The 25,467-nt window shown below is 34.9% G+C and overlaps 2 protein-coding genes across 5 annotated transcripts in view; one reads left to right on the forward strand and one right to left on the reverse strand.

Moving 5' to 3' along the window:
• Positions 1-61: 61 nt before the first annotated feature.
• On the reverse strand, positions 62-7,525 carry Nsa2 (NSA2 ribosome biogenesis factor). The gene is made up of 6 exons (XM_026404111.2): positions 7,408-7,525; positions 5,603-5,790; positions 5,359-5,509; positions 3,882-4,061; positions 975-1,167; positions 62-275 (listed from the first exon to the last, which is right to left on the reverse strand). Exons 1-6 carry the CDS (start codon positions 7,408-7,410, stop codon positions 208-210), a joined length of 783 nt encoding a protein of 260 aa, XP_026259896.1. The 5' UTR covers positions 7,411-7,525; the 3' UTR covers positions 62-207.
• Positions 7,526-7,624: 99 nt separating this feature from the next.
• The window catches only part of Gfm2 (GTP dependent ribosome recycling factor mitochondrial 2), a 61,438-nt gene continuing 43,595 nt past the window's right edge, over positions 7,625-25,467 (forward strand). Inside the window, exons 1-7 of one of the 4 annotated variants that reach the window (XM_026404100.2) lie at positions 7,625-7,677; positions 13,101-13,182; positions 15,034-15,118; positions 18,769-18,826; positions 19,698-19,795; positions 21,518-21,643; positions 22,686-22,774. In XM_026404100.2, coding sequence (XP_026259885.1) covers positions 13,120-13,182; positions 15,034-15,118; positions 18,769-18,826; positions 19,698-19,795; positions 21,518-21,643; positions 22,686-22,774 — 519 coding nt within the window. In that variant the 5' untranslated portion in view covers positions 7,625-7,677; positions 13,101-13,119. The other 3 variants (XM_026404102.2, XM_026404101.2, XM_026404103.2) reach the window with 3 other exon arrangements.

The raw sequence follows: 25,467 nt of genomic DNA on the forward strand, positions 1-25,467 counted from the left end.
CCTTAACATAAACCCCCAAATAAAGAACAACCTGCAAACTCCCTCATTTTAATTTTTAAAAAAAAAATAGTTTAATATATAGTTCTCTTAATGACTGCAGATACGTAAGGCTGTTTGGTAGTATTCAGAACCATCACTGTACAGTAATGGTGGTTTTCCTGATTGATTTGTAGTCTTATAATAATTCCAAGGAGTGTAAAACTGTTGTCAAACGAGTAAGACCGCATTTATGCATCCGTCATTTTCAGGATTATTGGTAACCTGGGCATATTTCCCTGATGGGGAGAAAAAAAAAAGATGTGAGAAATGTTAGCTAATAAAAATTAAATATAATTTCACTTTGTGGTGCTGGGGATCAAACCCAGGGCCTTGTATATGCTGGGCAATTTCTCTAACACTGAGTTATATCCTAGCCCCGAAATTTAAAAAATATAAAATTAAGCTCTTAATTATAATATTCCTAAAATACATCTAATAGCCATTTTTATTAAATATGAATAGAATAAGATTTTTAAGTCATTCAAGACCAAGTTGTGTTCTGAGTGTAATTTTCTTCATCCATCCATCTATCAATTTATAAATAGTAATTGGCTCTATTAGTTCATTGCATTAATATGCCTTTACTTTTCTGACTCTTCCTTAAAAATGCACCATGTTGAGATCAGTTGCCAACATGAATTATGAACCAATTACAAGAATTTCAGGTATATTCTTCCCTTTTAAAGAACATTAAGCACTAAAAAGAGTTTAAAATTGCTGCATGACAAATTACCCCTTATTTAAATGAAACCAATAAGCTCAATTTTAAAAAGTGTAGCATAACTGGCTCTATAAAGTAGTGTTCCTAAAGATAAAAGTTTTAGCTCACATAGCTCTTCCACATTAAAAATGTGTGCTTGTGTACTATCAACTTGAAATGTATTTCTATTAGGACTGTAGAACACCAATAGCTCCATATTCAAAAATTGACTTACCCCAAATCACTTTGCCTCCTTGTGTTACAAGGCCCAACTCGCTGACATTCACCTCAATGACTGTACCTTTGGTAATAACACCCAAAGTTGTATACAGTGGGGATGATGGATTCTTTTTCACACCAAGTATTGGTAGGCAAAAGGTGGCTTTCAGTTCAGGATGTGTTACATGGGCCTTCTTGAAACGTAAGCCCTAGTAAGCAAACATAAGCTATGAGTCCAAAATGTTAATGATGAGTAGTCCTTTTTAACTTATCTTTTGCACCATCAAAGAATCATTGGTTCAAGCAAAGGGGAAGAAAAGATGGCAGAACGAGATGGACATCATTACCCTAGGTATATGTATAACTGCACATACGGTGTGATGCTACATCATGTACAATCATAGAAAGATAAAGTTTTGCTGCAATTGTGTGCAATGAATCAAAATGCATTCTGCTGTCATATATAACTAATTAAAATAAATAAATTAATCATTGGTTCAATAAATGTCAAATCTTTCAACCTTTCAAATAAAATACTATTATTTCTAATGACTAAAAAATTAACAGGATAAATGTGAAGAAAAATCCTACATATATACTCCTGCAAAGTTTTTACTATGTAACAGTTTCCTAGAAAAATACTCCTATTTTGACTTTGTCTAGTCATCTGCACTTATTGAAAATTTGGTACATGCCAAGTACAATGCTAGAGCTGATGATACATGATAACCTTACCATATGCCCCTCCTTTCTTTCTGTTAAATGATGAAACAAGGGTCAGCAGTCTTAATGACTGTTTCCTGATTAAATGAGCTGGGTGTGGTGGTGGAGGCCTGTAATCCCAGTGGCTCAGGAGGCTGAGACAGGAGGATCCTGAGTTCAAAGCTAGCCTCAGCAAAAGCAAGGCACTAAGCAACTCAGTGAGACTCTGTCTCTAAATAAAATACTAAAAGGGCTGGGGATGTGGTTCAGTGGTTGAGTGCCCCTGAGTTCAATCCCAGTACAAAAAAAAAAAGAAACCTGATCAAATGATGGAAAGGGAGATAAATGAAATCAATCAAATGTAAATGTCCCAATTCTAAGTCTCCTTATACTTTAGCTACCATGCATGATACAAAAAGGGGTGGACTGTCAGTTTTCTTCAATGATAACAGTTACAAGAGTGGAGAGCACCCAGAGAGGCTTTGTTACAAATATGGAACCACCCAGCCATCTAGATAGGATCTTTTGGAGTGTAGTACTTATGTCACCATACTTTGTAGTCTTTATTTTTACCTATATGGTGGGAAGGGATGATATTAAATCAGGTTCTTAGTAATAGATTCTTTAAATATAAGAATAGCCTGACTAATATAGTGTCTCCCTATTGAACTCATGTTGCCAAAACATTCAGAAAATTTTGAATATGAAATTGAAAACAAGGGTAGTTGATGATACAATCCAAAAGTAGATGAATAAAGTCACAGTAAACATTTTAGGCTTTTCAAGTCATATAGTTTCTTGCAACTCTTCAAGGGTAGGGTGGGTATGCAATGTATACACAAACAGGCGTGACTATGTTCCATTAAGACTTAGTTTAGGGGCTGGGGATGTGGCTCAAGCGGTAGGGCTCTCGCCTGGCTTGCGTGCAGCCCAGGTTCGATCCTCAGCACCACATACAAAGATGTAGTGTCTGCCAAGAACTAAGAAAAAATAAATAAATATTAAAATTCTCTCTCTCTCTGTGTCCCCCTCTCTCACTCTCCCTTTAAAAAAAAAAAAAAAGACTTAGTTTAGGGCTGGGGATATAGCTCAGTTGGTAGAATGCTTGCCTTGCATGCACAAGGCCTTGGGTTTAATCCCCAGCACCACAAAACAAAAAAACCCCAGTAAGAATTTATATAAACAGACTGCCAGTATTTTACTTAATCCATTAAACAATCACCCTGAGCAAGAATTAATACTAGCTTTCTGATTCCTTGTTTTAAGCAGGCTGGTTTTCAAGGCATTTTACAAAAATATATTCAATTATATTTTTCCTGAAGCAGGGGTGGGCAGATGATGATTAGTTTGGGGGCATATTAACATCACTGACATCATAATAAAGCTACTTTTATAGCTATATTATATGGCAGTATTCAGAAACTACGACTAATGGTAGTCGTAGTTTGTAGTCTTGATTGATTTGTAGTCTTATAATAATTTTAAGGAGTGTAATACTGTTGTAAAACCAGTAAGACAGCATTTATGCATCCATCACTTTCAGGATTATTGGTAACTTGGACATATTTCCCTGAAGAGGGAGGGAAAAAAAGAAGTAAAAAATATTAGCTAATAAAAATTAAATCAAATTTTACTTCGTGGTGCTGGGGATGCCAAGAACAATGTATTTTTTTTTTTTTTTTTGGTCTCTTTTTGCAGTGCTGGGGAACATGTTAGCAAGTGCTCTACCACTGAGCCTCACCCCTAGTCCTCTTCTCTTTTTATAATGATTACATACTGAATGCTTTCAAAAGCATTATTATATTTCCCTGACTAAACCAGAAGTGACTCAAAACTGTCCTCAAATTTTCTAACTGATCTTAAAGACGTGTTTGAGGCCTAGCAGTGTCAGACATATAATAATCACTTATTGAATGAGTAGAGTGTAACTGTGTGGATAGAGAAAGTTCTAATATATCATGTTTCAAGGAATTCGATAAAGATGTCTATTATGAAAATTCTTTTTCACTTGAAATCTCCATTTATGAAGTTAAAGACAAGATTCTTGATTATAGTGGAAAAAGTGCTAAGTAATCACTCTCAGAGTAACAAAAATAGCATTAAAAACATTTTTTAACCTGTTTTTCAAACAAATTTTAGGAATTTCAGGAAGTTGTAATAAACTTTATCCAGTTTAACAAGGACTAATATTTAGGTGACTACACCCTTGCAAAGGACTTACCATTGGCCTTATGAATCTTTCATATTTAGGTGGTTTTCTTGTAAAGCCATCTCCAACAAAGCAGACTTTAGTAACCATCCTCTTCCAGGCCTTCTTTTTTCTCTTTCCTGTTCGAATCACTTTTAATACTTCTGTTTCTCCCTGGGCACGAACCTTGGGAAGGGGGACTTCCCATTTTCCCTAATGATACACCGGAGTTAAAATTTGTATTGTAAGTAAAAGACTATAGCTTAAATGTGTTTTTAGTTGTTCAGAGCTGTAGATTCACTTTTTTCCTTAACCATTCGCCTATGGTTCAGTTGTTTTTTAAGTCTGTATTCATGGGTATGTTAAATAATTGTTTTTTTAAGCTAAAAATCTTAATGCCCTGTTATGGGTAAAAAATACCATCTGTAATAAAGTGACTTCTATAGAGCATATATGCATTACTACTAGTTTGTAAAATTGGAAGGCTGTTTCCATTTAATGTATCTTTGCATTTCTACTGCAAATGGATATTTAGATTGTACAATTCTAGTGAGATAAAAGCCCTTCACTAGATGTTTTATATCTCCTTAGAATACAAATTCATGTGCATGTGTATAAACATACATATACATTAACATGCACACACTAGATATATAAAACATTATATAACACACACTGTAGCAGTATAAGGCAGCATAAAGAATTTTGGACTTATTTCTGAGACATGGACAGGTTCTAGGAGCAGCTCTACCATTTTATAGTTAAGTGACCATGAAGAATGATTTATCATCTTTTGGAATCCAGTTTCTTTATCTATAAAATGAAAGACTTTAAGTAGATAACCACTAAAGTTTCTTTCACTGTTAAAGTCATGCCATTCTAGTTTTGGATATTTACAAATCCAAAAAAAAAAAAAAAAAAAAAAAAAGGCAGTAAGACTTAAAAAATCAAGTCAGGAGACTACAAACTCTTCTAATACAGATACTGCATATTTTTGGGTTTTTGTCAACACATTTCACATTTAAAAATATCTATGCCCCCTTTCACAGAATTTTATGTTTCTATGGCAAAAGTAATCTGAATTTTTATTGAAATCAAATTATTTAGGGAATTTTAAATATTTTCCATTTGAACCTGTGCTGGCACTGCAGAGCAATAAAACCAAAAGTAGTTGTGTTTACAAGAGCATAGCATTAGGAGCATTCAAGTACAGGAAGTCATTAAATATTGAATTTTAGATTTACTTGTTATTCGTTTAATTTTTTAACACGAAAGATATGACATTCTAATACATTTTAAAAATCATTAATATCTAAAAGCCGGTGATAAGTCAATTTTTAAATATAAAATTAAATTTACAAAATTTTTAAAGACTTTTAACATCTAAATAATGGTAATAATACTTTCCCTTCATGTTTCAAATTAAACTGAAAAAATAAACTAAGAACTTCAAATTTAAGTAATTCTCCTGAACAGATAAGAGATAGAGACTTAAATATTTATTGCTTACCGCCTTTTCTTTTCGCTTTTGTTTAATCATGTTGGAAAGTACTTTTGCTCTAGTCTGTCCTTCTCTGTCCAGGAGATAGGCAGGCACTGCTCCCTGTGGAGTCTTTTCATCATTCTTTTGTTTGGTGTTTCTCTTTTCATGCATCTTAATACTATCAAGAAAGAAATATATTCAAAATTATCTGATTAATGACTATTATCCAAAGAATATTAACTTGTTATAAGAAATAAATGGGTTCACTTACGTCTTTTTCATTTGTATTTTCTCAGCATGGCGCTGTTTATGGTAGAGCTTAGCCTTCAGGCCAATCATTTTTTTTGCCTTCTTTGAACGTTCATGAGCCTCTCGACTTTCCTTCTTTCTCTTTTTCTCATGGTAATCCAAACGGTATCCATAACGTTTACGGTGTAATTCAATGTATTCATTTTGTGGCTATAAGTATGCAAGAAAAGTTAATTTTTTAAAGTAATGACAAGATTACTCCAAAATTATTTTACAGCACATAAAGTACACATGATGTCATATCATCCAAATGTTCTTGTGTAAGTGACTCTGGTATTATTAAGTTTATCTACATGATGTAAGTTAAATAAATTTAGCTTAGATGATATGAAGTAGAATTTACATCTGTAATAATCTCAGTGACAATTACTGCTCACTGAAGGGAACTGTCCAAAACCCACTGGACCACTAGAAAGATGAGCTGACTACATGATTTTCTATTGGTTTTTCTCTGACATAGGTAATCTGTGAATTCAATAACATTACCATTATTTTGTACTTTTTATTTTAAAAATTTGGTCCATTAACACCATAAGCTTGCCCTTTTTAGGTGTAGGTGTACAGTTCCAGGTTTTGAGCAATTATTCAGTTCTGTAATCACTGTAAAAAAGATAACGAATTTTTTTCATCACCCCCAAAAGTTCTCTTTGTATTACTTTGAAATCAATCCCCTTTCCTAACCCCCAATCTGATATCTATTTCTACGGTTTTGCCTTTCCCGGAACAGAGTGCTAATGGATACAAGGAATTTGATTTCAGTCCCCCTTCACCCTCTTTTCCTCTCTCCCCACTTTCTCTTTACTGATCTTCCTTTCACACCTTTCTTTATTTATTTTTGATTGGTACTTTCTACATATACATAAAGGGGAAATTCCTGAATCTGGCCTCTTTCAATCAGAATAAGAATTTTAGGATTCATTCACCTTGTATCAGTTCTTCAAACTCTTTTATTGCTAAATACTATTCCATTCTATGAATGAAACACCATTTGTTATTCAATGACCAGATGATGGATGTTCGAATTGTTCACAATTTTTGCTAATCAGGAATAGTTTAATAAACAGTTATATGCTGGTCTTGTCTGTCTACTGCTTTACCTAAGTTGCTTGAGAGTTATATATGGGCTCCATTTTGCATTTTAAACAACAGTTGTTTTAAACACATAGCCAGAGTCTATCTGGATTTTAAGACTGAAAAAATAATGATGCAAAGCCAATTCCAGCTCAGAGAACAAATTTAAGTTAACGAAAGTATTGTTTTCAACTGCTATCACATAACTTTGCATAAACAGGGAAGGATGAGGAATTTCATTTTAAACAGAGATGCAGTCGAAAGAGAAATGATTTGGCAGTTAAACCCAGCTCCGTAGTTCATTCGCCATCTAGCCTTTGACAAGGACCCATCGGTTTCCTCAGCAACAAAATGGGATGGCGCGATTAATACCTACCGTGGAGTTTTAACACAAGGCTCAACCACATTCCAAATGGGCCCTGGCATTGGTGACCACACATGTGTTGAAACCAGGAATTTAACAGAATGAAATCTATTTCGCTCCAAGACTCGTATTCTGGCCAATACTTCACTATTTCTCAAAGGTAAAGTTTCTTTTCCTTGGAGCTTACTCCGCGGAGGCTACCCCTCTTCCCTTAAAGCAGCAAGCATTACGTCTCCGCCTGCCACTTCTCCCTCCCTGCCCCATTACCGTGGGCTCCGAGGCTCCACTTACTCAAATGCCTTACGCCGCGAGCGCCAGAGACAACTTCTTACCATGATGATAGCCGCAGAGCTCCCGGGTGCAGTCTCCGGGGTGAGTAGAAGCTCGCTATCTTCGGGTACCCAAGACCCAAAAGCCGACTCCGCGCAGTGCGGAACCGGAAAGAGCTACCCTTCAAAACTGCCGAGTGAAGAGCACGCGCGGCGCAACCGTTCCGAGCCTCTCTTCACTTTAAACGAGAAGGGCGGAAGTTGTTGGTAGGCGGTATTTGGTTGACGCACCGCCGGAAGTGCCGAAGAGAAGCTGCCTGAGGAGTCAGAAGGGTAGGAATCTAGGTTCTGTGGTTGGTAAGAGGGTGGACGCTGAGTTGGTTGAAACGTGGGGCCATTGCAGACTTGAAAGTAGTCGGTACCTCTTGCTCCTTACAACCTTTCGAAAAGAAGGTGGCCTCTAGTGCACGACTGAGTGCAAGGTGGGTACCGCCCCGAGAGACTACGTGTGTCTGTGACCCTGCCCGGCGCTGGGCACTGCTGACCTTCCTGGCTGCGTCTGACGGAGCCAGCCACAGAGATGGACGGCAGGGCCTCTTGCCCACCGCTCCTAGATTTCTCCTCATTTATGGACGTTTTTTCCTCTATTCTTCAGCGAGGATGACTGATGTTTCCTCCTGTCATTATAATGTATGTACAATTAAGGATATAGAATATAGAAGAATGAAAGTTTATTGTATGGGAAAGTAAAATTATTGGAGTTTATCAACTGCCAGAAAAGAAATAGACTATTGGTTTTCTGGAATTTCAGGACTAATTCCAGAATTTTCTGAGACCTTTTGGTGCATTGGAGGAAGACTTGAGTGGACTTGCTTTGCAGTCCCCCTTCAGTAACACCAGGGAAATAATTCACAAGAAAGTACATTTAAGAACGTTGTTAGTTTTACCTTTTTATTTTGCACCGAAGTTCTCTTAATTACCTTATAGTTTGAAACCTTTTTCATTTATTGGAGGAAAAATAACTGTACCAAAGGAGAGTATTCATTTCATTAAAACAGTGCTTTGGATGTAAGGCTCCATCTTCTTAATGGAATCTTACTTTAAAACAGACCTAATACTAACTAGCTTAAGTGTATTTTCACGTGCAATAAATTATATAATCCCTCTACTTTGAATATGCTCCCCTTCCCATTGCCTTCCCTACCTACTTTAGGTCTTTGCTTAAATGTCATCATTTTAGTAAGAACTTTGTTGACCTTACAGTTGTGCCCCAGTTCCCTTATCTTGCTTAATTCCACCTATCACCATAGAAAATACTGTGTATTTTATTTATTCTCTTGTGTATCTGCATTCCTTGAGTACAATAGGGGCAGTATGAAGACACAGCTTATTTGCTTTTATTCATTGCTTTAACCCCAACACCTAGAAGACAAAGGTAGACAGTTCTTATTGAATAAGAATTCTTAGGCCAAATCCTGTGGTGTGCTATGTGAAATACTGAAGTGCAGAGATTTTAAGTGATTTATCCAAGATTTCAGAAGACTTGGGACTCCAGCAATATCTCTGATTCTAAACCTAGTTTCAATCTTTTTTTTTTTTTTTGGTAAGACTTTTGTAGTGTAACAATGTGGAAAAATGCATATACTGTATATGAACATTTCAGTGGGTTTTTAAAACCCGAACATATTAGTGTGGGCGGCACCCAGAACAAGAAATTACTTTAACTTGTGTCCCAGAACCTACCTCTTCCTTCTTTCTGGTTATTAGCACTCCCAAGAGTAAACACTATCCTGACTTCTAACATAATGGATTAGTTTTACCTATATATTCTTGACATAATTGAAACCAGATGGGATAAGTTTGTATAGATTTTTTTCCCCTAACATTTGAGATTTATCCTTATTGTTTTCTGTTGTTATAGTTCTTTTATTAGATTGTGGAAAATTTAATCAGTTGGTTTAAATTAATATATGTTTTCATTTATAATTTCCTAAATCATTAATTACCTTTTTCTTTCTGAATCAGGAGGGGAAAGTAAGTGAAGTTTTAAAGGTTGAGCAATTAGCACTCCTTGATTTGTATAAAATAGGGAAGGCAAAGATATGGCTATGTTGTTTATCATTTGTTCTTACTTTTATCTATTATTGTGGGATAAAAGTGGGCCAAACAAATCAATGCTAGCAAAATGTTCTCTTAAAAAACTATTTCCTGGGGCTGGGGTTGGAGCCCAGTGGTAGAGCGCTTCCCTAGCTCCCGTGAAGTACTGGGTTTGATTTTCAGCACCACATAAATATAAATAAATGAAGGGCTGGGATGTGGCTCAGTGGTCAAGTGCCCTGAGTTCAAAATGAATGAATGAATGAATGAATGAATGAATAAAATAAAGGTATTGCCTGTCTATAACTAAAAATATTTTTTATAAACAGTATTTCCTGTATATGTGTCAGTAATCAAATTGGATTTCATAACTATTTTGTTAAATCTACCAAAAGTATATAGTAGATACCCAGTCTTGAAATTGTGGTGATCCAAAGCATATAATGATATTGATGTATGGTTGGAAAAGATGAGTATTTAATGGACTTTGCGAAAAATTGTGGACATCTTTGATACTATTTCAGACTTTGACAAATGATAGTTTCATAAAGATTAGTTACAATATAGAATCAAATTATATTAGTGAATCTTTTGTGCTCTTTTGTATTTGTGTCTGTTGTATTTTAGAATAGATCTTTTATTCAGGCATGATTTTGGAAACAATGTATTGATTGGGAAATCTCTATTTACTGAGTTATGAAACCTTCCAAATACACATATCATTAAGTCATATCAAAAAAATCAATTCATTAGTATCACCATTGATTTCTTCATGAATATCTTTTAAGTTAGGCTGTCAAGCCTACAGTGACAGATGCCAGTTTTTCAAGGTTCTGTTATCATTTGAAAGCTTGAACTTGATCACTGGCAGTAAATACTATCAATTGCTTTCTTTGAAGTGAATTATCATTTTAAAGAAAAAGTCTACAAAATATACAAGTTTGAATAACATATTTTTTTGAATAAATGGTGTTCAATGAAAAAAAATTAGCAAATGCAGCTTGCAACTGCATTTTATGCATCCTATTTGATTTCCCTATCATATAGGTACCCTTGAGTGTGTTTTCAAGGGTTGAGATGTAATAAAATTAAGAATTTTTACTGCCTCATCAAGGATATTCTTAATTTAAACTTTTATTTTTATTTATTTATTTTTTTAAAGAGAGAGAATTTTTTTTATTGGTTGTTCAAAACATTACAAAGCTCATGACATATCATCTTTTGATTCAAGTGGGTTATGAACTCCCATTTTTACCCCAGTACAAATTGCAGAATCCTATCGGTTACACATCCACATTTTTACATAATGCCATATTAGTGACTGTTGTATTCTGCTACCTTTCCTGTCCCCTACTATCCCCCCTCCCCTCCCCTCCCATCTTCCCTCTCTATCCCATCTGCTGTTGTTCAATTCTCTCTCTTGTTTTTTTTCCCCCCTTTCCCCTCACAACCTCTTATATGTAATTTTGTGTAACAATGAGGGTCTCCTTCCATTTCCATACAATTTCCCTTCTCTCTCCCTTTCCCTCCCACCACTCCTCTCTGTTTAATGTTAATTTTTTCCTCATGCTTTTCCTCCCTGCTCTGTTCTTAGTTGCTCTCCTTATATAAAAGAAGACATTTGGCATTTGTTTTTTAAGGATTGGCTAGCTTCACTTAGCATAATCTGCTCTAACGCCATCCATTTCCCTGCAAATTCCATGATTTTGGAGAGATAGAATTTTGAAAATTTATTTTTTTTAGTTTTTGGTGGATACAAGATCTTTATTTTATTTTTATGTGGTGCTGAGGATCGAACCCAGCACCCTACGCATGCCAGGCAGTGCGCTATTGCTACTTTTTTAAAAAGCTGATTGTTTTATGGTGAAGAATATAATGACTAGTAGTATATTTTGCTGCCAGTGCCTAGATTCATACCAAGGTGTCCCTGTTTTACCCATTTCATATCCAGTGCAAATGTCAACACTGTGAAAAGACCAATCTTTTTCTTTTTTTACTTTTATTTTATTTATTTATTTTTATGTGGTGCTGAGGATCGAACCCAGTGCTTCCCACATGCTAGGCAAGTGCTCTGTCACTGAGCTACAGCCCCAGCTTCCTGAAAGACCAGTCTTTTGGCATTATAATGAGAATAGTTTTGACCTTTGAAAAGTCTTAGGAATCTTAGGGGTTCCTAAATTGCAAGATTTTGTGATACTGGGATTTGGACCTGGGGCCTCAAGCATGCTAGACAAGCCCTCTACTACTGAGCTATATCCCAGCCCTTTTTGAAAAAAGGAAAAACATACATAATTTGTTCTAATTAGTCCAGCCCTTTTTAATGTTGAATTTTTGATAGGGTCTTGCTGAGTTACCAAGGCTGGTCTTGAGCTTGTGATCCTACTACCTCAGCCTCTCATAGCTGGGATTACAGGAGTGTGCCACTGTACCCAGTGAATAGTTTGAGAATCATTGATTTGCAAGGTGTCTCAGCCTTGACACAATTGACATTTTGGAGCATATAATTCTTAAGTCAAAGGAGACTGCCCTGCTGATTGTAGGATATTTAGCAGCATCTATCTACTGGAATAATAGGCCTCTACCCACTAGATTCCAGTAGTGCCTCCTAGTCTTTTTTTTTTTTTTTTTTTTTTTGTAAAGAAAGAGAGAGAGGGAGAGAATTTTTTTAAAAATATTTATTTATTTATTTTTTTTTTTTTAGTTTTCGGCGGACACAACATCTTTGTTTGTATGTGGTGCTGAGGATCAAACCAGGACCACACGCATGCCAGGCGAGCGTGCTACCGCTTGAGCCACATCCCCAGCCCACCTCCTAGTCTTTGGAAAGCAAAATAATTGGCAGTTTCTCCTAGGCAGGGGTGGGTACAAATTATTTTTATACTTCATTCTGTATATTTACATAAAAATGTACTTTGGTTGGTATGGTGTTTTTGCAATTTCAATAAATGGATTTCAATAATATCTCCATATCTTTCCTTAAGAATTAAAGTGTATGAAAAAATAAAGATCATTTTAAGTTTAAGAATCTTATTTCTCTGGCTGGAGTTGTGGCTCAGTGGTAGAGCGCTCATCTAGCACGTGTGAGGCCCTGTGTTCAATCCTTAGCACCACATAAAAAATAAATAAATGAAGGGCTGGGATAAATAAAATAAAGGTATTGTGTCCAACCACTTCTAAAAAATAAATGTTTAAAAAAATCTTGTTTTTCTATAATGAGGGTGGGAGGAATGGAGGAACCTTGGGAGGAATGGAGGAACTCTGGCTAGGGCAATGGGAAGGGAGGGGTCATGGGAGTAGGAAAGGTGGTGGAATGAGATGGACATCATTACCGAAGTACATGTATGAAGACAACAATGGTGTGACTCTACTTTGTGTACAATCAGGGAAATGAAAAATTGTTCTCCATTTGTGCACTATGAACTGAAATGTATTCTGCTGTCGTGTATAACAAATTAGAACAAATAAGTAAATAAATAAAAATTTTAAAAAAGAATCTTCTCATATTTAGTCAGAATTTTAATTTTTGAATGATACATTGAGATTTTGATACCTAAAATCATTCCTATTTTCTAAGAGTAATACATTTTTACCTTATATAAGACTTATATGTCTTACAGACTTGTAATATATAGTTTTATGATTTTGTATATTTTTTTCAGAGAATAACAGAGGATCAAGATGTTGGCCTACTTGAGGATATTTGCAGTGAATCATCAGAAAATATCCAGTTTGCACATTAATGTAAGCTTTTCTTATAAAATTAAATGTAACAATCTCAGTTATTTTACTCCTAAAGGCCCAGTATATATCATTAGTTTTTTTTAAATTTTTTTATACCTTTGTTTTATTTATTTATTTATTTATTTTTTATGTGGTGCTGAGGATCGAACCCAGCACCTTGCACATGCTAGGTGAGTGCTCTACAGCTGAGCCACAACCCCCGCCCCTGTCTTAGTCTTTAAGCTCTGATTTAACTTCTGAATTCCCTTCAAAATACTATAAATTATTTTGTAAACTGGCGTATCTTTAATATACTTTAGAAATGTTAATCCTCAAATGAAACTATACTCTTTATTACTAGATAAGAGACTGAAATTTGTCTGACTTATTTCTCTTCCAGCAGTGACTAAACAGGAAGTATAGGAGAACCTTTAACATAGACGAAGCTTCCTTATCATTAGACTATAATTTAATTTTTGCTACTTTAAAATCATCTGTGCAGCATTTTAAAAATAAATCTATATTTGTACACTTTTGATGTCAGTAAGTGGCTCAAGGAGATGCACAGTTTTCTTCAGTATTTTTATTGACTATACTTTCAGATTATGTACCTTGAGACATGTAGTTGCTGAATCTTCTTATCCCAGTTATTATGCAGTAGAAATTTAAATAGTATTGAGTTTGTGCTCTGAAATATTTTCTTAGGATAAAAGTGTATTATTACCAGAAACTCAATAAATAATATAGAAGGCACAGGTATTCATTCCACAGTAGCATAAAAAGCAGATTATGTGCTGGACTTGGTGATGCACACCTGTGTTCCCAGACTGAGGCAGGATGATCTCGAGCTCCAAGCCAGCCTCAGCAACTGTGAGGCGCTAAGCAACTCAGTGAGATCCTGTCTCTAAATAAAATACAAAATAGGGCTGATTTTGTGATACTGGGATTTGGACCTGGGGCCTCAAGCATGCTAGACAAGCTTGGCTCAGTGATTGAGTGCCCCTGAGTTCAATCCCTGGTACCAAAAAAAACCAGCCCCAAATCATTATACATTCTAATAGTTCCAAATATATTGGCAGTTGTTAAGACTGTCTCTAGTAGTCTAGGGGTGCATTAGGGTGGAGAATATCCATGTTGACTTGAGAACATTCCAAGAAGAGAAGGGAAACAAATGCTTTCTTGGTCTTATGTAGATCTGTTCCAACTTAGGGATTTTCCATTGCAGTGCTGCCCTGGGGAAACTTGAAAACATGCTACTGCCCAGTTACCCCAACTCTCCTTTCCTTTCTGTACCCAGTGTTTTCTAGGTGATTCTCATGTGTAATTGCTATTTTAAATCCTAAAAACAGCAAATGGTTTTGAAGTTCATGACTTTCCACAAACTCCTAGCAGCTATAGAAGAGAACCAATATTTATCCAGGGGAAGATAGATAACCTTTTAAAGTATTTTTAATTCCCTTATGTAAACATAAGTGTCCTGGTTTTCAAACTGTAGCTATCAGAATTACCCAGAGTGCTTGTTGAAACCAGATTGCTGTATCCTGTACACAAGAGTTAGATTTTCTTGTCTGAAAGAGCCTGAGAGTTTGCATTCCAGATAAGTTCCTACTTCATGCCAATGATGAAGGTCTAGGAGAACCATTGTTTTAAGGTCAGCTAAAAAGAGTAAATCAGTTTTAATTCATTCCTTATTCTTTTTTGTAGTATAAATTTGGGTCATTACTTTTTAAAATAATTAGAATTAATAAATTGGCACTATAAGGTGATGCAAAATATTTTCTGACAAAGCATAATTACAAGGATAAACCACTGTAATAATAATTTGTAATGCTAAAATAAAATTAATATCAAGTTTCTTTTTCTTCTTACTAGAATATGTGCTGCTGTAAAAGAAGAGCAAGTTTAAAAAAATCAGAACTGCATGTACTTTTTGGAAGAAATTACAGTTCCTTACCAGGTACAAATGTTAGAATTCTCATTTTACCTCAGCTGCTTTCTTTCTCTGTTCTGTTTCTGATTATCTTTCAGTTTCTTTTGTTTGTAAAAATCTCCCTTTTTAGGGGTCTCCAATTATTATTTACTTTTCGGCTATTTTCCTGAGATTATGAGGAATAGGAGTATTCTGATAGATGAGAGAAAGGGTTACCAGCAAAGTTGTGCTACTGAACTGCTGGACGTGATGATGAGCTGAGCAAAGGGAGGGTTGGTGGCTTTAATAGCTAGCAGATAAGTTTAGCATGTGAGCCTACTGTAGAGTGCCTTTGCCACAAAATATTTATTTTCTAGTTCATTTCTGGTTTTTATGCAAAGATGTTTTCTGTCAGAAGAGGCTTGTAGGTTCTTAGAAGTAGTTCTTATTAAATATTTATCTAGAATAGCTTAGACATATGGCTATTAGAAGCTGGAAAGCTGAGGAGGTAATTAACTCCTAATGTCCTTCCTATGTTTGAAATAAGCAAACAAGGTAGACTCCATAACACTATTATAGTGTTGCTGTTCTCATTACCTCTTTGTTAGGTGAGAATAGAGTAAAAATACTGATTTGTTGTTGACTTACAAGGACATGTAAGTGTAATGGCTACATTATTTGTGTGTATAAAGGATTTAGCAGAACAGATTTTATTTTGATCTTCAGACTGCAGTGAGATTTGAAAAATAATATAAATTCTTATAGAAATTTGGAAGAAGTGGTTTAAATAGCAGGAAGATACAGCTTAAATTTACACATTTGACTGTGTTGTTGCTTTAATATTACTTACTAAGCTATTATAAGTATGAAATTGGTCATTATGTACTTTATTTTTTAATGTAAAATGCTACTTGGGTTTTTAGAAGTATTAGATTACTACAGCTTCTGTTCAGTGATATCTCCTAAGCCATCCTTAAAGGTATGATTCCTCAAGACAGGGATGCCCTCTCTCACCACTTCTATTCAACATAGTTCTTGAAACACTAGCCAGAGCAATTAGACAGACGAAAGAAATGAAAGGCATAAATATAGGAAAAGAAGAACTTAAATTAGCACTATTTGCCGATGACATGATCCTATACCTAGCAGATCCAAAAAATTCAACCAAGAAACTTCTAGAACTAGTAAATGAATTCAGCAAAGTGGCAGGATATAAAATCAATACCAATAAGTCAAAGGCATTCCTGTATATCAGTGACAAATTCTCTGAAATAGAAATGAGAACAACTACTCCATTCACAATATCCTCAAAAAAAATAAAGTACCTGGGAATCAACTTAACAAAAGAGGTGAAAGAGCTATACAATGAAAACTACAGAACCCTGAAGAAAGAAATAGAAGAAGACCTTAGAAGATGGAAGGATTTACCTTGCTCATGGATTGGTAGAATTAATATTATTAAGATGGCCATATTACCAAAAGCACTTTACAGATTCAATGCAATTCCCATCAAAATCCCAATGACATTCCTTGCAGAAATAGAAAAAGCAATCATGAAATTCATCTGGAAAAACAAGAGACCCAGAATAGCTAAAGTAATTATAAGCAGGAAGAGTGAAATTGGTGGTATTGCAATTCCATATTTTAAACTATACTATAGAGCAATAGTAACAAAAACAGCATGGTACTGGCACCAAAACAGGCTGGTAGACCAATGGTACAAAAGAGAGGACCCAGAGACAAATCCACAAAATTATAACTACCTTACATTAGACAAAGGTGCTAAAACCATACAATGGAGAAAGGATAGCATCTTCAACAAATGGTGCTGGGAGAACTGGAAATCCATATGCAACAAAATGAAATTGAATCCCTTTCTCTCACCATGCACAAAAGTCAACTCAAAATGGATCAAGGAGCTAGGAATCAGACCAGAGACTCTGCGTTTAATAGAAGATAAAGTTGGCCCTAATCTTCATCACGTGGGGGGAGGCCCCAAATTTCTTAATAAGACACCTATAGCACAAGAGTTAAAACCAAGAATCAACAAATGGGATGAATTCAAACTAAAAAGTTTTTTCTTAGCAAGAGAAATAATATGTGAGGTGAATAGGGAGCCTACATCCTAGGAACAAATTTTTACCCCTCAAACAGCAGATAGAGCTCTAATCTCAGGAGAATACAAAGAACTCAAAAAGTTAAACAACAAAAAAGCAAATAACCCAATCAACAAATGGGCCAAGGACTTGAACAGAAACTTCTCAGAAGAGGATATACAATCAATCAACAAATACATGAAAAAATGCTCACCATCTCTAGCAATCAGAAATGCAAATAAAAACTACTCTAAGATACCATCTCACTCCAATAAGAATGGCAGCCATTATGAAGTCAAACAACAATAAGTGCTGGCGAGGATTGGGGGGGGTTGCGGAAGGTGCACTCATAACATTGCTGGTGGGACTGCAAATTGGTGCAGCCAATTTGGAAAGCAGTATGGAGATTCCTTGGAAAGCTGGGAATGGAACCACTATTTGACCCAGCTATTCCCCTTCTCGGACTATACCCAAAAGACCTAAGAAGAGCATACTACAGGGACACAGCCACGTCAATGTTTATAGCAGCACAATTCACAATAGCTAGAATGTGGAACCAATCTAGATGCCCTTCAATAGATGAATGGATTAAAAAATGTGGCATTTATACACAATGGAATATTACTCAGCACTAAAAAATAAAAGATCATGGCATTTGCAGGCAAATGGATAGCATTAGAGCAGATTATGCTAAATAAAGTTAGCCAATCCCTAAAAAACAAATGCCGAATGTCTTCTCTGATATAAGGGGGTGGGACTCAAAATGGGATAGGGAAGAAGAACATGAGAAGAAGACTACCACTAAATAGGGAAGAGAGGTGGGAGGGAAAAAGAGGGAAAAGGGGAGTTGCACGGAAGATGGAAGGAGAACCTCATTGTTATACAGAATACATATATGATGTTGTAATGAGAAAAAGAAAAAAAAAGTGTGTCACATTAGATTGGATAGAGAGAAAGGATGGGAGAGGAGGGGGGGAGTAGGGAAGATAGGAAGGCAGCAGAATAGAATTAACAATATGATTGATGTATGTACATTCCATGTGTGTATTATATGTCAAAATACATTTTGCTGTCATGTATGACTAAAAAAAATAAAAATAAATCGTATGGGTTAAAAAAAAAAAAGGTATGGTTCCTAAGATTATTGAAGTAAGGAAGGTTCCTCATTGTACAAACATTAATTATCACCTCACATGGATCTGGCCTCTTCAAGCCTTAGGAAATGCATCTAGGATTGGGCATTTAAAATTTTTTTTTTGATTCAGGATCTACTAGTCCCTTACTGTTACCATTATGAACACTAATTCCAATTGTACAATTCTATAAATAGAGGTTTAGTAGGTGACAAAGAGTAAATCTGTATTTTTTTAAGAATATGATCTAGAAACTGATGTTTAAAAACTTTTACCTTGTACAATTGTAAATTACCATAGCTTTTTCTTTACCAGTTGTAGGAATGTAAATTTTAGTTAATTGAATTTTATTTGGCTTGAATTTTACTTTATTTACAGTCACAGTATTTTCTTTATTTAAAATTTTTTATTTGTAAATTCAAGGAAAATTTGATTTTTAACAATTCAATTTTAATCTTCTTTTCATTAGGCTTAATAGGAAATGATGTCAAATCTCTTCATTCAGTCATTAATCCTCCTATAGCTAAGTAAGTACTATAATTGCTTTTTTTTCTATAAGCTCTTGAGAAAAGTTACAAGTTTTTTTTGATGGGCATTATTCATACACACTGTAATTTCTATGACTTTCTACCCTAGCTAGCTATAAATAGTTGATACATATCTTAGAAATTATTTTCTTGCCAGGTGTGGTGGTGCATGTCTGTAATCCAAGCAGCTCTAGAAACCGAGGGTAGGAGGATTTCAAGTTCAAAGCTAGCCCCAGCAACTTAGCAAGGCTCTGAGCAACTTAATGAGACTCTGTATTAAAATAAATAATAAATAAAAAAGGAATGGGGATATGGCTCAGTGTTTAAGCAAACCTGGGTTAAATCCCCAGTTACCCACCCATCCCCAAAAAAGTGATTTTTTTTTTCTCAATTTAAAATTTTATGTGTAACAACAGTACACTTTCATAGAAATGAGCATAAGGTATTCTCAAGGTTATAGCTGGCCCTTTTGTTATTTAGCTGTTTTACCAGATAATGTTGTAGAATATACACTAAATCTGTTTTTCATTTTTCTAGTTTTTCTGTAATTATATGTAATTATATAAATAATAACCCACTTTGCCAGGCTTGGTGATGCATTATAATCTTAGCAACTCAGGAGGGCTGAGGCAGGGAGAATCACAAGTATGAGGCCAGCCTCTGCAACTTATACCTTCTCACAAACTAAAAAATTAGAAAGTGCCAGAGGTATAGCTCTGTTGTAAAATTCCTCTGGGTTCAATCCCAGTACCAAGAAAAGAAAAGAAAAATACTAACCAACTTTGAATTTTGCATAGCATAGATATTTTGATTTTACAGTTTTATTAATGTACACTTCATAATGCCTTTTTTTTTAATTCTTTTTAAACAGAATCCGTAATATTGGAATTATGGCTCATATTGATGCAGGCAAAACTACCACAACAGAAAGAATATTGTACTATTCTGGATATACAAGATCACTGGGAGGTTAGAATGGATTCCTCCTCTCCCCATCCCCATTAGCCAAGGCATCAATGGAAAATATTTTGATTAAGAAGTCAACATAGAGAACTTGAGTATGGTATGGAGTCACTGATGCCTAAACCACAACATGAAGATAAGGTAGTTGCAATACCCACTAAAGGGTCTTTTTAGATTCAGTTAAACATTCAGACTCACAAGACTGTTTTGAGTCCCATCTAGTACTGATCTACTTAAAAGGATGTAAGACCGAAACTGTAGCTTACCAACAACATGAGTATTTCTTTCTATAAGAGCTACCCTGGTTTAGAAAACTCATGCTCTATAAGAATGAATATCTCTTGTTACAACTCCATAGGCAATTTCCAGGTTGGAGATAAGGGACATGCCATACGCCCTTGGGCAAGCTCAAGTTATTTATCTCCAAGTAATAGTTCTTCTCAATTCACATTTAGTTTACCAGTCAGAAGTTTTTTTTTTTTACTGTTTCGCCTAGTAAGTTGACATCCTTCTATTATCTGGTTTCTAGAAGGAAAGAACTGGAAAGTTAACCAAAGATTCTCTTATATAAAAAGAAAGGATTTTGTTTATTGTTAACCAATAATAGTAGTATTCACCTAAATGTAGAATTTATTTTGTAATTGTAACGTGGAAATTGTGGTTCTTGGCTAGGCATGGATCTTCATGTAGATTTTTTGTTTGTTTGTTTGTTTGGTTTTTAAATAATGATTCCCTAACCCCTCTCTGGAACATTCAGAAGATCTAGTTTATGATATGCACCACATTGGGAACTATTTCTCTAGACTCTTGGCATTGGCTGAGACTTAATATTTATGGAGGACTCAAGAACTCCAGGATTTGAATGTTCTTGATGATAGGTTGCTAAGTGTGCAGCCATTCGAATTTCTCATAGAATTTCTCTTATGTAAATGGACATACGACAGAAAAAGTGGAACCTTACTAGGTTTCCTCCACTGTGTCATAAAACTTTTAGTAATCCTTCCCTCATATCCTCAGACTACCTACCTGTAGTAAGGGTTGATTTTCAAATCGTCATTTTTTAAAAAATATTTATTGATTTTTAAGTTTTAGGTGGACACAATATCTTTATTTTACATTTATGTGGTGCTGAGGATCAAACCCAGTCCTCGTGCATGCTATGCGAGCACTCTACCACTGAGCCACAACCCCAGCCTCCGTCATTTTTTTAATTGTAAAAAAGTTTCAATAATTTTTGGGTGCAAAATTCATAACATTTTAACCATTTTTTAAAAAATTTTTTTTGTAGTTGTAGGTGGACAGAATGCCTTTATTTTATTTGTTTATTTTTATGTGGTGCTAAGGATCGAACCCAGTGCCTCACGCATGCTAGGCAAGCGCTCTGCCACTGAGCTACAGCCCCAGCCCAAAATTTAACCATTTTAAAGTGTACAGTTTAGTATAGATTATGTAGATTAAGTATTCTTTCTTCAAAATGTTTGAAATACCAGAAGTATTTCAGAGTTTTTTTTTTTTAACTTTGAAATATTTGCATAGACTCTCTTTTTAAAAAAGCTTTTTCTAGAATGAGGATTTACATAGAGAAAGACGAAGAGCTCTATTAATCTTTTCCCAAATATTAATAAGCCAAATATTTGGGAAAAGATTTTTTCTTAAAGCAAATTAAACTGTGTAATTAAAACTAAACTTATCATTAAAACTAAACTATGACTTTTTTTTTCTGTTTAGATGTTGATGATGGAGACACAGTGACAGATTTCATGGCTCAGGAGAGAGAAAGAGGCATTACCATTCAGTCAGCTGCTGTTACGTTTGATTGGAAGGGGTATAGAATCAATCTGATTGATACACCAGGTATGGTACTGTTTTTACCAGTACAGAGACATTGCATCATTTGGGTTTTTTGGTGTTGAGGTTTTTGTTTTTGTTTTTATTGTGGTAAGAAACATATAAAATTTACTATTTGAACCATTTTAAAATATATAGTTTAGTAATGTTATGTATATTCACATAGCTGTGAAAAAATATCCAGAACTATTTTATCTTACAGAACCAAAACTTGGCACCCATTGAACAATTTCTCCCCTTTATCTGTGACTTGACTACTTTAGTTAGTTCAAATAAGTGGAATCATATAGTATTTGTCCTTTTGTGCTGGATTTATTTCACTTGTGAGCATAAAGTCCTCAAGGATCATCCATGTTGTACCATCAACAGGATTTCCTTCCTTTGTAAGATGATGTAGTATTCCAGGGTATGTGTACTTGTCCCTCAGTATTCATGAGGAATTGATTGTAGGACCCCTGCAGATGCCCACATCTGCAGATGTTTAAATCCCTTATATAAATTGCATAAATTTGCATATATCCTAAATATATCCTCTCATGTACTTATAGCTAATAATATTGTAAATACTTAATAAGTAAGTAGTTGTTATACTGTGTTGCTTAGGAAATAATGACAAGGAAAGAAGTCTGTACATGTTCAGTACAACAGTTTTTTCTTTCAGAATATTTTCAGTCCGTGATTCATTGAATCTACAGATGCATGTGTATGTACATATATACATATGCATATATATGTACACACATATATTTTCATATGTATATATGTGTATACAGACTTTTCTTATTGGTATATGTATATAGGCATATATATTGGTATGTATTCATGCACACACACTTTTTTTTTTTTGGTACTAAGGATTGAACCCAGGGGCGCTTAACCACTGAGCCACATCCCTAACCCTACTTATTTATTTTCATTTTTATTTTGAGACAGGGACTTGCTATGTTGCTTAGGGCCTCATTAAGTTGGGATTGTAGATATGCACCACCATGCCTTGCTATTTTTGTTTTTTAAAAAGAGTTTTAAATAATTCTCATTTTTTTCTTAGGTCATGTGGACTTCACATTGGAGGTTGAGCGCTGCCTTAGAGTGTTGGATGGTGCAGTCGCTGTATTTGATGCCTCTGCTGGTGTAGAGGTAAAAAATATTGCCAAAATGAAGATAGAATACCATGATATAAAAAAATGTAGACTGTATTGGAATTAGTTAACTATAACCTTTTATTTGATGTGTTCAAATAAATCAAAGGAAGTTGGAATTTCATATTGAAATGTGATCTGTATGTGATCTTGGATCTTTCATAGTGGAAGGAGAGTTTACTTGTAGGAAATATAATTAAGTGTCAAGAACTGTGAAGGGCAAGTGGGGCACATGCCTGTAGGCTCAGCTACTTGGGAAACTGAGACAGGAGGTTTGCAGATTCTAGGACAGCCTGGGTAATTTAGTGATGTTCTATCTCAAGACGAAATTTTAAAAAGGGTCTCGGAATGTAGCTCAGTAGAAGAGTGCTCGTTTACCTTGTTTGAGGCCCTATTATTGGGGGAAAAAAACTGGGAAGGTCCTGAGGTTCCTATTACTTTCAAGCTAACATGTTAGCCTGCCCTAGTTTCATGACTGGCTGAAGACAAAAGATTCATGAGTGGTAGAAAAAGGATGTATTTAGTTACAGAAGTAGGAACAGCCAGGGTATCATCATTTTCTTGTGCTGATTTCTCAAGTACCAGTTTCTAGGGAGTGACATGAAAGGAGTTAGGTGGCAGCTGCACATGTAATGGGTTAAGAGGAATTCCTGTGCTTAGAGAACAGAAATATTTTATATAATATACAACAAGTAGTCCTACCCTTTGCTTTGCAGGGAGACATTATTTTTCAAGGTTATAAGCAAAACTGCCTTTTGCTATAGAGGGAGACACTATCTATATCTTTCTCAAGATTGTTTTCTATACAAACATTTTTGAAAATGTAGTCCAGAACAAGGGGAATCAGTGTCTTTTCTAACATAACATGAGAGACCCATTGATAATTGTTTCTCAACAGTTAACTTAAAGGTTCTTGGGCTGAGGATGTAGCTCAGTGGTAAAGCCCTTGCCTAGCATGCATGAAGCCTTGATTTCAATCACCAGTATTGCATAAATAAATAAGTTCTAGAATTAATTTTGAAAATGGATTTATAATAAATAATATATTGCTAGTGGGATGAATTATATCCTCTTTATAGCTGGTACCTCCTTCATCTTATAATGTCAAGGTCAGCTTCGTGTTAAATGTAGAACCCACATTAGTTCTTTAAACCTTAAAATTATTAATTGTAATATTATCTTTATTAAGTGGTCAGAATTAACATTCCTTAAAAACAGAACACATCAACACAGTATAATGCACTCAGAAGCATATAGCATTACCTGCGTAGTATTCTTGCAAGAAAGAAAAATTAACCTGTATCTAAGCATGAAATCTAAATGAAAAGACATTCTGGGGGTTGCAGGGGAACAATTGGCCAGAACATTTTGAAATTTGGGAAAAAAAGAAAAACAATGCAAGCATTACAAATGTTTGGGACAGTGGTAGGGGGAGATGAGATTAAAGGTTCTAAAAAGCTGAGAAAATGTAATTTATGATTCTTGATTGGATCTTGGATATAAAAAAAATTCCAGAGAGCATCATTACCATTGGGATGGTCAGAGAAATTTGAACATGGACTAAAGGTATTAGGTAAAAATGTATCAAATTTAAAATTTTCTAAATGTGATCCATAATTGATTATTTAGGAGAAAGTCCTTATTCTTTGGAAATGTATGCTTGAAGTATTTAGGGTTGATGTGTCACAGTATCTGCAACTTACTCTCGTGATCCAAGCCTCATACATACCTGATATTAATTTGGGTCTTTGGGAAGGTAGATGCCCAGATATATGGGAAATTTTTGGAGGAAATGCCTATGAAGATCAAGAGAGAAGAATAAAGGACGAGCACTGAAACCACAGTGCAGGTCTGACATCTATAAAGGAAGCTGGAGGAAGAATTGGACAGGAAAAATCTCAGACTGCCATATGGTTCCATAAAAGATTGATCAGACCAATGTGAAGTCCTTGAGCCAAAGTTACTTGGTAGAGGATTACTATGTATAGCGGGAATAGGTGTATATTAATACCTGTGCTGTGCTCAAGGCTTATCTGGGAATAGCTTGGCCTTGACAGGAGTATGGCATTAGATCCAGAAGGTCAACAGTTTGGGCCATCAATCAGTTGTGTTCCTTATATTGTAGGTGATCTGAAGTGCATTTGCATAGGTACCACATGCATAAACACATGTGCACACATGTTGATAAAGACAGAAAAAGTAAATATGGCAAAATTTTAGTATTTGGGGAATATAGAAGTACATGAAAATTTATTCTTTCAACTTTTCTATAGATTTGAAATTTTTCAAAATGAAAAGCTAGGGGGAAATAATACAATTACTAAAATCCTCATCTGAGAGCCCTGGCAGTGGTATTTACTTGCTATAAAGACTGACATGTTTAGCCAAATCTCTAGCTTTTAGAAGAAGAAAAAATATCTCCTCAATCTTAGTGTAGGTAACAGTTTCTTAGATCATATAAGAAGCATAAATCATAAAAGGAGAAACTTGATTCATTTAACCTTATCAAAGTTACATCTGCACATTTAATAGCAAAAATAAAAAAAGAACAAGCCTTGACTATGAGAAAATTTGTAATGTAAGTATTATATAAATGTTAAATTTCCTGATTGCAAAATATAGTGTTTATATAGAAGAATATTTTTGTTTGGGGGAAATATGTACCAAAAATTTTATAATACATATGTAATT

The sequence above is a fragment of the Urocitellus parryii genome, chromosome 1 (genome assembly GCF_045843805.1).
Source record: "Urocitellus parryii isolate mUroPar1 chromosome 1, mUroPar1.hap1, whole genome shotgun sequence".
Taxonomy (NCBI): Eukaryota; Metazoa; Chordata; class Mammalia; order Rodentia; family Sciuridae; genus Urocitellus; species Urocitellus parryii.